We start from the raw sequence: 19,520 nt of genomic DNA, 5'->3' as shown, positions 1-19,520 counted from the left end.
TATCCGTTAATCTCATGAGGGGCCAACCTAATTTTTTTTAGAAAAGTATTATAAGCAATTAAAATAAATATATGAAATAGAAAATATATTTTGATACCATATTAAAATAAATATATGAAATAGAGAATATATGTGAAAGAGGTAAAGAACGGAAATATATTAAAGAATATATTGTATTAAGTAGTATATGCATAACATATTACAAGAGACCTTTATATATATAGAGGCTATGAGTAGAGACCAAAAAATCCTAGAGTATTTAAGGTAGGAAAGAAGACTAATTAAGGTAAAAAATAAATCATAATAGGAAAGACAATAATATATTCTAACAGTGAAAAAAAAAAATCTTTTTAAGATTCTTTTTATGCTATCCGATCGATAAGCATGCATGCATAGGGTGTATCATAATATTATATGATAATAAGGACCAAACAGCAACATCAGCATCTTAATCTTGACGTGAATGTTCATTACTTCTGATCAAAGATTTCTTGATAAATCGTAAAACGGAGACGACTTGACTTGAAGTGATGAGATAAAAACAAGTACCCACTATTCCAGACTTTCAAGGAAGGAGTGGTGGAGACTAAGAATTTAGGATAATCCAATTTCGACGAAATTTCTGGCCATACATATGTTTGTCATCCATAAATGATTCTGGAATTAATCATTGTCATGGACATTAATTGCTTAAAATACTTTTCTAAAAAAAAAAAAAATTAGGTTTTCAATTTTTTTTTTTTTCAATTTATTTATTTGGGGGGTGGGGGAATGAGAAGTGTTTTCCATTAAACATTGTTTTCCCCTTTGAATTCACAACTTGTGATTTACTTGGAAGGTTTGGTTATTGGAAATATTGGCGACCTGACCTCCGAGCCTAGGGCGTGTTTGGATAACTTACGTTTTTTTATTATATTTTATTATGTTTGAAAAACATGTTTGGTTGATTTTTGAAATTTAAATCCTACTAAAATTTTATCTGATTTTATTTTTTAATTTTGTTTCAGATTTTTTAAACTATTCAAACATAATTTTAAAAAATAAATTTATTCAATATCCGTAATTTTAAATATAATAAAGAATAGTAAAATATAAAACAAAAAATCCGCACCTCCAAACCAACTCCTAATTGTTATCGTCATTAGAACTAATTTGAAAAGAGAATAACTTCTATTCAGTGGTGGCAAAAACCAATGCCTTTCTGCCCACCAATAAGAGGTTGACATATCAGCATGGAACAAAAAAAAACACAAAAAAGGTAAATGTTGGCAAAACACCAGATCATCCCTCCTTTCACTCTAAACAAAAATCAAAATTCCTCCCAGCCACTGCCCCACGCGGCCACGCCGGACACTGAGATCGGCAACTCCACGGCCACGCCGGACACCCGAGATCGACAACTGCACGGACAACGCGACGGAGCCGAACCAAGTGGGTAGTCCCGTCCGCTCTTCTTGGACCCAAAGTTGGCCGGGGGTGGCCGCGCGGCTACCCCCGGTCCATGGGGCGGCTGCGCGGCCATCCCCGGGGTCTGGGGGTGGCCTTCTGGCCAACCGTAGATCCATCTAGGGGTGGCCCAATGGCCATCCCAGGCTCTGCGCGGCCACCCCCGGGGTCTGGGGTTGGCCCGAACCTGGGGTGGCCTTCGGGCCAACCCTTCTGTTCGGGTCGACTCCGACTCCGACTCCGTCGGCCCAAGTCGACTCTGACTCCGACTCCGACGGTCAGCCCATTGGTGGCGACTCTGATTGTGGTGGCAGTGGTGGCGGGTTGGGTTGGGTAGGCGGTGATGGAGAACGGAGATGGGTTTCAGCGGGTGTGATTGGGTGTTTTCAAACTATGGTGCTTTGGTGTGCTAAGCTGATGTGTCGACTGATTATTGGTGGGCAAAAAACCCATGTTTTCTGCCAAGACCTGACAGAAGGGGCTTTCATTTGAAAATTATTTCTTTAGAAAATGAAAGAATTCTTAAAACCTTTCAAGTAGATATAACAGAAAATAGTTTTTAGAAGACTTTCTCAAAACAGGCCCTAGTTTGGCTATGTTTTATTGGTCCTTTAGGAATTAGGTTGGCCATGTTTTATTAGAGCAATCAATGTCACCCAACTTATCTTGAATTTTCTTCTCTTGGAGAAATTCATGTCACCATATAGATGATCATAACGTGACTGTTCAGTACTTCTCCCTTGATATTTTTTTGACCCACCAAATACCGAGAAATACGGATTGTCATGGACATTAATTGCATCAAGGCACTTGAAAGTAATAAGGGGAGGAAGCGTGGAGAAGATGATCACAAGAGGATGTCGACAAACACAAGGGTCGATCTCCAGAGTAGCAAGTTGTCCAACAAGAAAGACGAGAATTTATAAGATGATTACAACAGTTTTGAATAGTAATTTTGTTTCCGTTTTAATTAAATATCTCATATAATTGGTTTTATTTTATATATGTGAGGTTTACAAATACTAATGTATGTATTTAGATTTTTATATATGTGACCAAAAATATTCTTTTTACTTTTTAGTATTCTTTTTATGCTATCCGATGGATAAGCATGCATATAAAGGGTGTATCATAAATTCATTATATTATATGATCGATAATAAGGACCAAACAGCAACATCAGCATCTTAATCATGATGTGAATGTTCGTTGCTTCTGATCAAAGATTCCTTGATAAAACGGAGACGACTTGACTTGAAGTGATGAGATAAAAGTAAGTACCTACTACACCAGACTTTGAAGGAAGGAGTGGTGGAGATTAGGAATTTAGGATAATCCAATTTCGACGAAATTTCTGGCCATACAAATGTTTCTCATCCCATAAATGATTCTGGAATTAATCATTGTCATGGACATTAATTGCTTATACTTTTCAAAAAAAAAAAAAAAAAGTTTTCAATTTTTTTCTTTTTTTTTGGGGGGGGGGGGGGGGGGGGAGTAGGGGAATGTGAAGTGTTTTCCATTAAACATTGTTTCCTCGTTTCAATTCCCAACTCTTGATTTACTTGAAAGGTTTGGTTGTTGGAAATATTGGTGTCCTGACTTCTTAGGACATGTTTGGATAACATATGTTTTTATTATTTTTAGAAAACATGTTTTGATTGATTTTTGAAATTCAAATTCTACTCAAATTTTATTAAAACTTTTTTTAGTTTTATGTTAAATTTTTTAAACCATTCAAACATAATTTTAAAAAACAGATTTCTTCGGCATTCACAATTTTTTATCCTCTTTAGAACTAATTTGAAAATCATTTCTTTAGAAAATGAAAGAATTCTTAAAACTTTTCAAGTACATATAACAGATAATAGTTTTTCCAAGGCTTTCTCAAAACGGGTCCTAGTTTGGCTATGTCACGCACATCACTATTCTACTTCTTCTTGGTCCCTTTAGGTTGGCCTGGTTTTATTAGAGCAATCAATGTCACGTAACTTTTCTTGAATTTTCTTCTCTTGGAGAAAGCCATGTCACCACATAAATGATCATAACGCGACTGCTCAGTACTTCTAATGAAAGATTCCCTTGATAATACAGAGACGACTTGACTTGAAGTGACATTTTCATGCACAACCCTTGCGGTTCAGTCTATAAAAGCTCCTAACATTCACTTCCATGTATGCTTATCTAAGAGCTAAACAAAATTCAGTACAACATATTATGGGTTTCTCACCTTCTCTGCTTCCCTTCATGCACTTTTTTCTTTCAGTGTCTCTGTTTTATCTTATATTTGCTGGCTTTTGTTATTCTATGCGGCCACTATGCCATGATGACGAGAGCTTGGCCTTGTTGAAATTCAAGGAGAGCTTTACCATCAATCAGTCTGCATCTGATGATCCCTCCGCTTATCCGAAGGTTTTGTTGTGGAAGCCTGAAAGCGGCGATTGCTGCAGGTGGCGTGGTGTCAAGTGCAATGAGGATACGGGTCATGTGATCAGTCTCGACCTCAGCAGCAGCTGTCTTTATGGCTCTTTCAACTCCAATAGCAGTCTCTTCCAGCTTGTTCACCTCCAGAGCCTTAATCTTGCCAACAATCACTTTAATTATTCTCGTATCCCAACTGGTTTTAGACAGCTTTCGAGGCTAACAGACCTCAATCTCTCTTACTCTGCATTTTCTGGTCAGATCACTTCAGAAATTTTAGAGCGCTCTAACCTAGTTTTCCTTGATCTCTCATTCAATTCTGGATTGAAACTCCAAAAGCATGGCCTCAGAAGTATAGCTCAGAAGTTAACAAACTTGAAAGAACTAGATCTTAGTGAGGTTGACATATCGTCTACTTTACCCAATATCTTGGCAAACTTATCTTCTTTAACATCTCTATTACTAATAGATTGTGGTTTGCATGGTGAGTTTCCCACAGGAATTTTCCATCTACCCAATCTTTCGTCTATTTGTGTGAGATACAATACATATCTCACCGGAAGTTTGCCGGAGTTTAACAGAAGCAGCCCCCTTGAATCATTGCAACTTCGTGACACGAGTTTCTCTGGTGAGCTACCAAATTCAATTGGTTACCTTGAGTCCTTAAAATATTTTGCTATTGGTGATTGCAATTTCTCCGGGCCAATACCATCTTCATTTGGTAACCTTACCCAACTAATCTTGCTTCAACTAGCTAATAATAGCTTGCATGGTGAGTTTCCCACAAGAATTTTCCATCTACCCAATCTTTTGTCTATTAGAGTGGGATACAATACATATCTCACCGGAAGTTTGCCGGAGTTTAACAGAAGCAGCCCCCTTGAATCATTGCAACTTCGTGACACGAGTTTCTCTGGTGAGCTACCAAATTCAATTGGTTACCTTGAGTCCTTAAAATATTTTGCTATTGGTGATTGCAATTTCTCCGGGCCAATACCATCTTCATTTGGTAACCTTACCCAACTAATCTTGCTTGAACTAGCTAATAATAGCTTGCATGGTTCAATTCCACAGTCAATATCTAGGCTTATGAATCTTGAAAATCTCCATCTATCTTTTAATCACTTGAGTGGCACGGTAGAATTTGACTTGTTTCTGAAACTCAAAAATCTCAAGTGGCTCCAACTATCCCGCAACAATATTTCATTGCTTACAAAGCCAAGTACCAACACAACTCTTCCAAAATTTGAAATTTTAAATCTAGCTTCCTGTGACTTGAGCGAGTTTCCAGACTTTCTAAGGAACCAAGATGAGTTGGTGATGTTGGATCTTTCTGAAAACAAAATTTACGGCCAAATTCCAAATTGGATGTGGAATTCAAATAAAGAAACTCTTTGGACTTTAGCTTTAAGTTCCAACTTTCTCACTGGTTTTGATCAAGTTCCAGTTTTTGTTCCCTGGACTAATCTACGTGATCTTGAACTTGATTCTAACAACCTTCGAGGGTCACTCCCAATCCCACCACCTCCCATCTATGCATATTCGGTCTCACACAACACATTGACCGGAGAAATCCCACAATTGATTTGCAATCTAAGTTCAATTGTTTTTCTTGATGTGTCAAGTAATTACTTGAGTGGCTTGCTTCCGCAATGTTTAGGCAACTTGAGTGACTCTCTCTCAGTCCTAAATCTACACAACAATAGCTTCCATGGAACTATTCCCGAAACATTCATAGAAGGAAACAAATTGAAGATGATTGATTTTAGCCAAAATCAATTACAGGGGCGTCTACCAAGATCATTGGCCAATTGTATCATGCTTGAAGTTCTTAATTTGGGACATAATCAGATGAATGATACTTTCCCTTTTTGGTTGGGCACTCTTCCAGAGCTGAGGGTTCTCATTTTGCGATCTAATGGAATCTATGGTGCAATGGAAAATCCTAATAGCAATTTTGATTTCTCAAATATACGTATTTTTGACCTCTCAAATAATGACATTGCTGGTAAGTTGCCCTCTCAATACTTCCAAAATTGGAAAGCCATGCAAATCCATGATGTTAAGGGTTTAATATATATGGAAACAAATGGAAGTTTCTCAAATGGAACCATATGGCATCGCTCCTTCGCTTACTCAATGACATTTACTTACAAAAGCACAGAGAGGGAATACGAAAAAATCTTAGATGTCTTCATAGCTATTGATCTCTCTAACAATAGTTTTGAAGGAGAAATTCCAGAAGTTGTGGGGTATCTAAAAGGACTTCAGGTGCTCAACCTTTCCAATAACTTTCTTACAGGTCCTATCCCTTCTTCCTTGGTGAACTTAACAAATCTAGAAGTGTTGGACTTTGCTCAAAACAAGTTGTCTGGTGTGATCCCTGTGCAACTTGTGCAACTCACGTTTCTCTCATTCTTTAATGTCTCCCATAATCATCTCATGGGACCTATACCACATGGAAAGCAGTTCGACACATTCCCAAACAGCTCGTTTAGTGGTAATTCTAAATTATGCGGAAGCCCTTTGTCAAAGAAATGTGAAAATTTAGAAGACTCACAGCCTCCACCTTCAACCTCTGAAAAGAATCAAAACTCATCATTTTTGTTTGAATTCGATTGGAAAGTAGTTGTTATGGGATATGGTTGTGGAATCATATTTGGACTTGTTGTTGGACAAATTGTATTCACAAAGAAGCATGATTTGATTATGAAGACTTTTGCAATCGGGCAGCCAACACGAAGAAGGGTGAATCGAAGAAGATACAGAAATTAAATATAATCAGCTAAGGTACATGTTTCCTAGCCATTTAGCTGCAATAAATTGACTTTCCTTTTCTCCTTTAGGGGTTTAGAGGGGTAATGGGTAGCATGATTGTACTGGCCGGAAGGAATTGGTTGCCTCCACAAATATGAATACAATAAGTTTATGTAGTACCTTTTTTCTCTTCTTGTTCTGGTCTAAGATAATGTCTGGCATAAAGCCATAAAGATATTAAAGGCCAAAAAGTGCTATTTTTTATTTCTCAAAACCAATTAGCAATAATTAAGAAAAAAAAAAAAAAAAAGAGAATTCTTACAATTTAAAACTAATATTGACAATAACGAGGATAATTTCCCTGAGTTTCTTATACTAGAACGAGCTCTTGTCACTCATCCAAGCTTGTTTTGACAAGGCCTTTGGGTATAATAACGGCCTCATCTAAAACTAAAGCATTTGAATTCCATATCTGCTGTGTGTTCGTGTGAGAGCTTCGAATTTGGAATGCTAATAATTTCTAGTTTGCTGTTTTGGGGTTATTCGTAAAATATAAGCCGCTTTTGGATAATCAACATAATATGGGCTTCGGGAATTGGGTAAAACTAGGCCTTCTTCCTATTCTACTGTGCTTTAGTTTCGGCCCAATATCTTTTCAATCTTTTTTTTTATTTTTTTGGGTGACGATAGGGCGGCCAGGAGGGGATCTTCTAAACAAGAGAAAATTGTTACCTCCATATAATATAAACAAAGAGCACCCAATGGAGAGATGATCAGAAAATTGTTACCTCCAATTGACTTGACCAAGCCCCTACCCAAATTTTGCTTCATATGTGGCGTCTCAAACATGGGTTGAATGGATGTTCGGTTGGGCCATGGAAGTAGCGAACAAGAAGCCATATGGGGTGTGGCTGAGGGCAGACTCATCGTCACGTTTGGTTGGGGGATTCTCTGATGACAATATACTCAAAAGTACTCAAAACATATCATAATCAACATACAGTTGGTTCAGGTTTGTAAAACAATATATATTTTGCAATTCATCATATATGAAAAATAATATTTCACAGTGAGTAAAATACTCATCTTGGCTGCGCAGATTTAAGCACTAGGTTTCCTAGACATCACCTTGCAATATATCACTGTGGGATAACACATTGCACTATTTAGCACTTTAAATAATTAACACTCTAATTAACAGTTGAATCGCTCAAGGCTAAACCATTGAAAAACCCATAGTATTTTTAAGGGTCTAAACCTCTACCCATAAGTCCTATACATTAACTAAAACTCAAACAGTACTATCCCAAAATATTTATTAAAGATTAGATATTAAAATCACTATTTAACTATTTACTCATAATATAAATTACTAACCCGCAATTAATTTCACTAACCCATAAATTATTTTCATTAACACTCATAATAATATTAGCCCTAAAATTGTATTCACTAATCTCTAAATTATTTCTCACTAACATTTTCTCCATAATATTAAACCTCAAATTATATTCATTAAGCTTTTACATAAAACACTACCGTATTTAAAATAACATCAACCTATAAAAAAAATCTTAGGGTTAACCTCACAAATACTATTTAAATTAAATACCCATAATTATTTATTTTTACTAACATTAAAACATAACCCATAAATACTTATTTTTACAAAATTCATAGCTAATTTGGGATTAATCATCACTATAACCACAATTAATCCACAAATTAACAATCTAAGTTTTAAACACTTAAAAACCCTAAATTAATTTAACCCATCAAATTAAGGTTTCTAAACTTTAAATTATAATTTATAAAACACTACTCAAACACAATATTACTAACCCAATAGTATTTACTAAGGGTTAATCATGTAAAAACTCAATTAAAATTAAATACATAAAAGTTAGGGTTTTAGGAAACTTACAAAAACTTGCCCAAACAAAATCCAACACTGGGAAGTGTTTAGGAAGCTCCAAACCGTGCGAATCCTAAAGAATTAACAAGATTAAACTCCACATTTCAAGATTTTACTCAAAATCCCAAATGACAAGAGTTTAACATTTTACCTCAAACTAACCGGTAAAAACGTAAATTCTTATGCGTAAATCACGTTTTCGAAGACGGATCGAAAATTGAACCGTTGGATTTTCGTAAATTACAATTTTTCTATAAAAACCTTAAGATAAAAATGGACACAAGAGGCAACTGCTTCTTGAGGAAAGAAAAGAAAAAGTCATTCGGCCTTTTCTCTCAACAAGGCGTATTTAGTGAAGGGCCACTTGGCCCTTCACTCTTTTTTTTCTTTTCTTTTCTTTTTTTTTTTCCTTTTTTTTTTTCAAGCATGTGCCTTCATTTTATTTATTTATTTATTGTTTTTTAATTCTTCTGTTTTTCCTTACTTTTTACTTTTCTTTTGACTTTTTTTGTCTTTTAGTTTTAACTTTTTCCTTTTTATTTGATTCTCCCTCCTTTTTCTTTTAGATGCCGATGGCTATCATTTACCTTAGGTTTATTTTATTCAATTTTCCTCTTTTATTTTCTATTACATCTCATGTTTCCCTTTTCTTTTTTTTTTTCTTTTTTTTTTTCTTTTCTTACTCTTTTCTTGACTTTTCTTTTACACCTTTATTTTTATTTTTATTTTTCATTTAATCTTTTCTTCTCTTTTCATTTCAATTTCACGCCTACATGTTTCTTCAATCTGATCCTTCTTTTCATTTTTTTCTTTTACTTTATTTTATATCTCTATTTCGTTTCTTTTCTAACTATTTTATCTAATTCTTTTATATTTCTTTTTCTTTTATTTATATTTTCCATTCTCTTTTCCTTCTATTTTCTATCCTTTTCTTATTTAATTCTTTAATTCTTTTGTAATTTCTTTTGTAATTTCTTTTCTTTGAATCTAAAAATATTTTCTTGCATTTTAAAGACACTGAATTAATTTTAATTAATTATTTACTCAAATTTCATGTTTTAATTACTATAAAATGTCTTAGACATTACATCCCTCCCTCCTTATAAAAATTTCATCCTCGAAATTTGTATATTAAATCGCTTTACACACATACGAGCATACATTCTATATTAGAAACACTCATGCTAGTATGCGTTTTACATGGGATACTTTCGCGGAAGTGGAATGACATAACAATTACACCCGAACCTTATTCGCTAAAATGGGCAATCGCTCCCACATTTAACGATTGAGCACTCGTGTGGCTTCCTCAACATCGTGATTTCACTATGGAGTTCTCACTAACAGGATGAGTTTAGTGTTTTCTTACAAACCATCACTTGCTTTGCACCTCTTCATAGGTCAATTTCTATTGAATATAAAGAAGTTTATCACAAATGGAGGGTTGTAAACACTCTCGCAACCAAAAACATGGGAAAATATCATGAATGTTTGCCAAACTATGAGACATCACGACTGAGCACGCAGTAGGTTCGCTTGTTTAGCACTAGGAACAACTCAATATATCCATAATTGAGCACATCCATATTGCCCAAAGCATTACGTGTTTTGCATTGGCGACACCTTGCATTTCCCAAGATCACCAATTTGAAACACAAATTTGCGTCAATGTTTATCCACATAGCTTACCATCACTATTTAGTGAAACCACTTGAATGAGTGCAATCTTCCCTAGAATCATGCACCACTCAAAGCCTGCTGATCATTTCACTCCAACTTCATACCGAATGAAGTGGCATTCATCTTCGCGTTTATACGATGTTACATGCGATACAACGTTTACAACTACTGACGAATATCATGACCAACTCTATGGAATCCTACACGCACAACTTAGGCGTATCCTCAAGTGTCTAAATAGATCTCTCGGATTTGTCGTACACTTGCAAGGGTACGTGGAGCTAACATTCCAAGCACACTTTGAGTCAATCTCGCCATCACGAGATTTCTACTTAGCGTTTTAGCCGTGACAGTGGCTTCAGATGCATGACAGAACATCTTAACATCAAGATCTCCTAGCACTTCAAGCCATCATAGTTGCTTCATACGTTAGTCTCTCAATCACAAAGTGCATCAAGACTTGGGTGTTAAGTGTGAATTCCACACACTTCAACATAGAGGCATTGTCCACAAAATGGTAGAGCATAGATAATAGCTACTATTTGCAAACCATGAGGAGAACAACGCTATTGCTGATACACAATTGATAAGTAGCATAGGCTATATCCTTGTTATTACACAAGGGTGCATCCTCGTATATTGTGATGTATATGTGCAAGCCACATACCAAATAATCTCAACGGGTAGTTTAAGCACAAGTGCAATTGTGTGTTCACGTTCTATTGTGTTGACTACGTGTCCATTCTTGTTCATTAAATAAACCAAGAATGACACTTTTTTAAACCAAAACTCGCATCTCATGAGCTTGGCGAAGAAATATTTTATTAAGCACTTCCGACACCGATACCAAGTGTCTTCCATGCACGACACAATTAGTCGCGTAGACTAACTTGTCAACGTTACACTCAGCTACTCAGATGTCAAGGTACCCATGGAACGCTTGATTCATCAAGTCCACAAATGCCAACGGTGTATTTGTCAATCCAAATGGCATCACTAAAAATTCATAATGGTCATACCATATATGGATCGCTGACTTTGGCACATTACCTTTCGCACCAAAAGTCAATGGCATCTCAGAAGAAAGTCAATTCCCAAGAATACCGAGGCTCCTTAGAGTTGACTGGACAAGTTGTCAATTCTCTTTATGGAACACTCATCCTATATCGCCACTAGGTTTAGCACACGAGAACCTATGCATCCTCACATAGACTCACGACTAAAGTAGAAACATCTGCACTATCCGGATATTCCCAACTCGGATTCGATATGAGCTTGGCTTAGGCATAAGTCAAACACAAGGATACACTCTCGGACATTCATCATTGTTGAACATAGGAGAGGAATTTTGGAGTAACTCGCAAACGAGACCCGCAAAGTTCGGACTCTCTATATTATAGGGTAAGAATACAACTATCCACTCGTGATTATTTACGTTCACTTCTACTCTTTGATAGTCAATCCATTCCAAATTGACACCAAAGCCCTAATGAGTTAATATCGTAGTTCAACATGGTAAGCTTTATTGTTTAGCATGTTGAACACCGAAATCCTATATGCACTCAACACATTACATGTTGAAGCTAAATATGCCAACATTGGAACTCTACACGCATAACACTACTAGCTTCACTGACAAAGTCTTTTCTCTAATACAAATGGAGCAATTGTCCACACACTCCTTACAAGCGAAGGCGTCACCAACATGAGTGACCATGCATGAGTTCTAATCTAAAGGTTTGATGCTCAATTTGCATAACTTAAAAATGCAAATGAGACAAGGGTAGACAACTTAACATATCAAACTAAATGAGTTAGACACTGTAGCTCATCATGTCAAACACTAGAGCTAACAATGTCACTACCCATATAGTGCTAAGGTAATGACTTTCATATTTACTGTGGACAAATGCATCACCAATAGAAATGGTCACGCACGTTGATTTTAAAGGTTTGATGCTCATTATGCATGAAACCATGCATAGTGAGACATATGAATGGATAAAACTCAAATAAGCCAAATGTACACAATGCTACAACATAAAGATATAATACTTGTGGCATCATTTACGGTGGTTGGACGGATTTCAGCATTGCTCGATGTGAGTGGGCACACCATACTTGAGCAAACTATCTCGGGTGATAGTTGCCCGCTAAAGGCACTTGACTTTGGCAGCAACAAGTTGGCAACCTCACGCGAAATGACCTCATCGACCATATTTACAGTGTGCCATAGATCTTCCTAGACATACATCCGAGTGTAGCTCCCACACTCTATACTGGGCAACACTAGAGCTACTTTGAGTCAAAGCGGCTAACGAGGGACATAGCTTTACGAGGTGGCCAAGTCTACCACATCGAAAGCATACTCATGATTCTATACGACACGTACACCAAAGTGTGGCTTCCCACTGAGGAATCCTCTTCCTCATTGCATATCGACATTGCTTGTCTAGGTGGCATGACTTGTTTGTACAATGAAATGCCACATAGACAATACTGCGTAAAGAAGATTGCATGCATTACAATACCCATGCAATGTACCTAAGAAGCTTATTCTAAACTGTTCCCCATTTAAACGATATACTCTACACAATCACATTGAAGTTAACCTACAATGTGAAAGTCAACAGTAAGCTAACTATACGTAAATCAAAAGATATGCATCACAAAATTCATGTAATGCATATGGAGTATTACATTTTAATTTCCTATCTTTGTTGAAGCTTTTAAGATTTCCTATGGCTCTTTTGTTATACTTAAAATTTCTCTAATTAGAGTCAAAATCGGATTAGAATTTAGATTTTGCACAGGTTATAGTATTTTGATCATAACTTTCAGCTCAAATATCCGATTAAGGTGGATCAAGTGGCGTTGGAAAGCTAACTCAATTTTCTACAAATCCTTATGAAATAGGATATTCCTAATTCGGACGTCTGCTTTGCCAAAAGTGCCCCGCAATAAAAGGCCGCAAATCTGGAAGAATTTGGAGTCTTTTTCCTTCTTGGATTGTGTTTTGAGTCTCCTACTCAAACTAGAAGACTAACCTCTGATTTTTCTAGGAATTCTAGGGCTCCTAGGATTTGTTTTCTCCCTATAAATAGACCTCTAAGCCTCAAGAGAAAGAGAGGAAGAAGCTAGAGACCAAATCTATTCTTTTCTATTTAGTTTACTTTTTCTTTAGTTTAGGATTTATTTTTCATAGCCATGTGAGCTAGTTTTTTAACTAAGGTTGAGGATGAAGCCTCACCATTGAAGAGCAACAATATTTTCATGTAAGTTTATACTATCCGATTTTATTTAGTTTAATTTTTCCAATGTTTTACTTCTTTTCAATTTGTGGAATGATTCTTGGATATCTTTTGTGATTCAAGGATACATTTGATGATTTGAGATAATTTCACATAATTGATTGCTTCGGTTTTTATTTATCAAAACGTTGGATATTCATTGTGTTTCGTTCTACGGATACATTTGATGATTTGGTTTAAACCGGATATCTTTTGTGATTTGTGCAAAGAACGGATTCATTGAATGATTTAATGATTTTTTGAAGCATAGTAGAACATACATAAGATTTGTATGGTGAGAACTTCGGATGTGTATTGATGAACATGAGAATATGTTACTATGATTTGGTGGGTGTGGATTCCAAAATCTTAGTACCTTTTCTTTTGTTTTATTTTACTTTATTTACTTTATGTTGTTTTTCTTTTTATAAAAAATCAAACGTTTTTTTGGAACTAGGTTAAGATTTAATTAATTTAGTCATAAATTTGTTTTCAAGAACACAATTCCCTGTGGGATCGACATCGCACTTGCAAAACCCTTTATTGCAAACAATTCGTGCACTTGCGAGTACATTTAAAATTCACATCAAGTTTTTGGCGCCGTTGCCGGGGAATTGTTTGAATTTTTTAAAACTGTTTATTTCTAAATTGATTTTATCTTTCTACTAGTTATAATTAGGATTTTATTTTATTTGCAATTTGTTTTTGTTATTCCTATATCTTAAAAAAAAAAAAAAAAGATTTTTATCTTTTCTTTGTTTTGCTTGTTTTTATTTTCTTTTATTGTTATTTTAAAAAATAAATAAATAAATAAAAAATTGATTGATGTTTTATGTGGGATATTTGCATGTTAAAAAGTGAGAGTGAAGCATGGATTTTTCTTATGATAATTATAATAATTTTTCTGCACAACATGCTTCACCTAGTGGTAGGACACCTGCTCCTATCAACTACACTCACAATTTTTACCCACATAAACCATGTTCATATTGCTCCAATCATTATCATAGTTCTAGTAATTGTCCATCATGGGGACAATTTTGCAATCCTTTTTATGAGCAGATGAACACAAATTTCTCCAGTCCGAGATTCGATTCAAATTCTAATTTTTACAACCCGGACTGGAGCAACCATTCTTCTCCGTCATCCTACAATTCTCCAGCACAAAAATCATCATTGGAAGACACAATCAAAGCATATACACAAAAGATGAAACAGAATATACAAGAGCTTAGAAGTGTCCAAGCCAATTTCTCCAACTCAGGGTTCGATTCAAATTCTAATTTTTGCAATCCGGACTGGAGCAATCATTCTCATTTCTCATGGCAAGATCAAGCCACAGGAAATTATGCTTCCCCACACAATGAACTGCATCATCTTGAATATTCGCAGTTCAAAAACCAAGTCCTCCATCCTTCATCATATGATCGCCTTCCTCAAAGATTATCATTGGAAGAAACACTCCAAGCATTCATTCAGACAAGCAACCGAAATATACAAGAGCTTAAGAAGGTCACCATGAGCAATAACCAGGCTATGCAAGAGCTTAAGACCGCCTCTATAAGCGATAACGAGAATATACAGAATCTTGCCAAGATAGAAGAACATATTGATTATCTGGTTGCTGAATTCAACAGAATGGAGGAAGAAGAGCTTCAAAGTCAGTTGATGGCTGAAGGGCATTACATGATTGATGAGGATGATGCTAGTCATTCTTGTCATGAGCATGTCCCTGACACTACCATACTCGAGAGTAAGGAAATAGTGGATGACATAGAGGAGCAAGAAGAGAAAGAGGAGCAAATTGAACACATAGACCAAATTGAACAAATGGAGCAAGTTGAACATAAAGAAAAAATTGAGCCCCCAGCAGATACAAGTCCATACAATGACAAGGAAATGAGTACTGAAGCTCATTCCTTCATCATTGTCCTTCTTGAGACACATCATGAATCCAAAGTTTTAATTCTTCAATGTCTCAAAGAGCCATCATATGCCAAGATTCTCAAGGATTTATGCAGACAATGGCATAAATCTAGGAATCATCGTCCCAAGAAAATATTTTCAAGCAAGCAAGTTGGCTACCTACGATGGCGAAATATCCTCCTAGAGTGCTATCAAATTTTAAAGAAGAAATGGTGGAAAGGATTGGTTGGACACCCACATGATCGGGGCAGGTATGGTAGTTTTTTTATTTTATTTTTTGCATTTAATTTCTGAGTTCTTTTTCCTTTTTCATTTAATTTCTTGTTAGTTTATTTTTGTTTCTGACAGCAATTAACCTTTTGATGTTTGTTTCTATGAGAAAATATTGCTGGTAGTTTTGTTGACAGGTTTTGGTGTTTAAGTTTGGGGGAGACCCTGACCTTTTTCACACCTTGCTGTTTCCTTACTTCTGGTAATGTATTTCTATACTACACATTGAGGACAATGTGTAATTCAAGTTTGGGAGTATGGAAAAACACTTTGTCTATTTGTTTGTTTGTTTGTTTATTTGTGTTTTTGTTTAAAAAATAAAAAATAAAAATTGATTGTTTATTTGTCTTTTTCGTTTTAAAAAAAAAAAAAAAAAAAAATTCAAAAAAAAAAAAAAAAAAATTGTGCTAGGTTGTTGTTTGAGCATGATTACATCGCAACTGTGGTTCCATATCATTGGTTTGTTTAACATGTTGAACACTGCATATCATTAAAAATCTGAATCTTTTAACTCACATGTTGGATTAGAGAGACTTCACTTGTTTGAATTATTTCTCACAAGCACATTAGTATTGGTTCTGTGAGGTATGAGATTTGAATTGAGGAATGTGTGTCTTGAGATTTGTAGGATGATTTGTTGATGAAACCTTGGCTTAAATTAAAAACAAAAAAAAAAGAAAAAAAGAAAAAAGAAAAAAGAAAAAAAAACAATAATATCATCAGTTTGGGTTCTCATTGAGTAACTGGGCCTCTTGCCTCATTAAGCATTGAGTGTTCGCGTCAAAAGATGAGAAATTCAATTTGGTTGATCATATGGCTAGTTTGACTTCGTAGCCTTTTTGACTTGAGTAATTAAGCCCTTAGGGATGTTTCTACATCTAGTGCCCTAAAACCATCTGGTTTAGGAGTCACTGGCCCAACACTCGTTACATGGGTCAACTAGAAAGCTTAAGGGAGTCAGACATTGCACAGCCTACTACCAAAAAATAAAATTGATTTAAGCCTTGGTTGTTTCATCTGATAAGATTCCTATGAATTTTGGGGTATACAAACTTTGAGAAAAATTGAAACCTCATGAGTCTTTGTTAATCTCACTTTGCACTCATTTGAACCTGAGTTGTAATTTTCCAACTATGAGTTGAATGATTTTTTATGTTCTAATGATATGAGTGTGATGTTCAGTTTGTTAAACTTAGTCATGATTTATAAACTATGTGTTTGTGTGGAATTTTTGTTTTTCAACAACATAGTGCTTTAAGATGTTTGTGGGTATCATTCCTGGCAAACCCTCACGAGACTTCACTTGTCCACTAGGGAGTCCTAGGGGTTTAAAAGGCTTGTTGCATATGCTAAATGCAATCGTTTCTCCAACGAAAGAGGATTTATGTTTCAAGCTTTAATTTTATGTTTTGTTTTGTTTTGTTTTGCTAAAGGACTAGCAAAATGTAAGCTTGGGGGTATTTGATGAGTGCCAAATATTGCATATGTAGACCCCTTAATTTGCATTTACTAAACCTTTAGTTTTGTTATTTTCTAATGTTTTTTGTTAGTTTTGGTATTTTAGTATTTTGCAGGTCATTGAGAGAAAACAATAGTTTTATGGTGAAAGAAAGCACACTTTGAGAAGACCTAGATAATGTGGTTATGTTCAACCAAATCAAGGAGAGGACTAAATCGGAATTTCTCTAATTGGAGTCAAAATCGGATTAGAATTTAGATTCTGCACAGGTTATAGTATTTTGATCATAACTTTCAGCTCAAATATCCGATTAAGGTGAATCAAGCGGCGTTGGAAAGCTAACTCAATTTTCTACAAATCCTTATGAAATAGGATTTTCCTAATTCGGACGTCTACTTTGCCAAAAGTGCCCCGCAATAAAAGGCCACAAATCTGGACGAATTTGGAGTCTTTTTCCTTCTTGGATTGTGTTTTGAGTCTCCTACTCAAACTAGAAGACTAACCTCCGATTTTTCTAGGAATTCTAGGGCTTCTAGGATTTGTTTTCTCCCTATAAATAGACCTCTAAGCCTCGAGAGAAAGAGAGGAAGAAGCTAGAGACCAAATCTATTCTTTTCTATTTAGTTTACTTTTTCTTTAGTTTAGGATTTATTTTTCATAGCCATGTGTAGCTAGTTTTTCAACTAAGGTTGAGGATGAAGCCTCACCATTGAAGAGCAACAATATTTTCATGTAAGTTTATACTATCCGATTTTATTTAGTTTAATTTTTCCAATGTTTTACTTCTTTTCAATTTGTGGAATGATTCTTGGATATCTTTTGTGATTCAAGGATACATTTGATGATTTGAGATAATTTCACATAATTGATTGCTTCGGTTTTTATTTATCAAAACGTTGGATATTCATTGTGTTTCGTTCTACGGATACATTTGATGATTTGGTTTAAACCGGATATCTTTTGTGATTTGTGCAAAGAACGGATTCATTGAATGATTTAATGATTTTTTGAAGCATAGTAGAACATACATAAGATTTGTATGGTGAGAACTTCGGATGTGTATTGATGAACATGAGAATATGTTACTATGATTTGGTGGGTGTGGATTCCAAAACCTTAGTACATTTTCTTTTGTTTTATTTTACTTTATTTACTTTATGTTGTTTTTCTTTTTATAAAAAATCAAACGTTTTTTTGGAACTAGGTTAAGATTTAATTAATTTAGTCATAAATTTGTTTTCAAGAACACAATTCCCTGTGGGATCGACCTCGCACTTGCAAAACTTTTTATTGCAAACGATTCGTGCACTTGCGAGTACATTTAAAATTCACATCAGTAGGTCCCCCAATAGTTCGTTTATGCATTCATGTTTCATGCCCCATGCTCATGCTTAAATACTATACATTTAATTTCATAATTATGCCTTTAACACATGTTTTCTTTATAAATCATAAACAGTCCAACATGTCATTTCTTAGACAATTTGCATAACTTAAATCTTCAACTTATACTCACTCTAAAATCACATATCATATTCATATTTCAAAACATCATCATAATTTCAATATTCTTAAAAGTACTCAAATCATCCAAAACAGATCATAATCAACATACAGCTAGTTCAGGTTTGTAAAACAATATATATTTTGCAATTCATTATATATGAAAATAATACTTCTCAGTGAGTAGAATACTCACCTTGGCTGCGCGAATTTAAGCACTAGGTCTCCTAAACACCACCTTGCAATGTATTACTGTGGAATAACACATCGTACTATTTAGCAATTTAAATAATTAACACCATAATTAGCACTTGAATCACTCAAGGCTAAACCATTGAAAAACCCATAATATTTTTAAGGGTCCAAACGTCTATCCATAAGTCCTATACACTAACTAAAACTCAAACACGCCTACATGTTTCTTCTATCTAATCCTTCTTTTCATTTTTTTTTTTTTTTTACTTTATTTTATATCTCTATTTCGTTTCTTTTGTAACTATTTTATCTAATTCTTTTATATTTCTTTTTGGGATAATTGCACCGTTGGTCCCTGTGGTATACCATAATTATTTTTCACTCCCTATGGTTTAAAAAGTTCACTGGAGGTCCTCGTGATATGCAATAATTACAAATCGATCCCTGGCGTCAAATTCTGTTAAAATTTTTAACAGATTCCGTCAAATGCCACGTCAGCGCCACGTGTCGCCAATAAGATGGCGACACGTGTCTATCGTAATAAAAAATATAAATTTATTAAAAAATAAATAAAAATACTTATTTTTTTATAAAAAAAATTCAAAAAAAATTCAAAAAAAAAAAAAAGCTGAAGGGGTGGCCCAGCCACCCCTTTGGG

General features: G+C 35.0%; 1 protein-coding gene across 1 annotated transcript; it reads left to right on the top strand.

Moving 5' to 3' along the window:
• Positions 1–3,753: 3,753 nt before the first annotated feature.
• Positions 3,754–6,642, top strand: LOC133873803 (receptor-like protein 6). Its single transcript, XM_062311609.1, has one exon. It carries the CDS (start codon positions 3,754–3,756, stop codon positions 6,640–6,642), a length of 2,889 nt encoding a protein of 962 aa, XP_062167593.1.
• Positions 6,643–19,520: the final 12,878 nt, after the last annotated feature.

The sequence above is a fragment of the Alnus glutinosa genome, chromosome 1 (genome assembly GCF_958979055.1).
Source record: "Alnus glutinosa chromosome 1, dhAlnGlut1.1, whole genome shotgun sequence".
NCBI lineage: Eukaryota > Viridiplantae > Streptophyta > Magnoliopsida > Fagales > Betulaceae > Alnus > Alnus glutinosa.
This window is presented reverse-complemented; position numbering and strand designations above follow the sequence as displayed.

Excerpts from the sequence above, each read along its gene's own strand:
- LOC133873803 (XM_062311609.1), top strand. The coding sequence starts at position 3,754 with ATGCGGCCACTATGCCATGATGACGAGAGCTTGGCCTTGTTGAAATTC.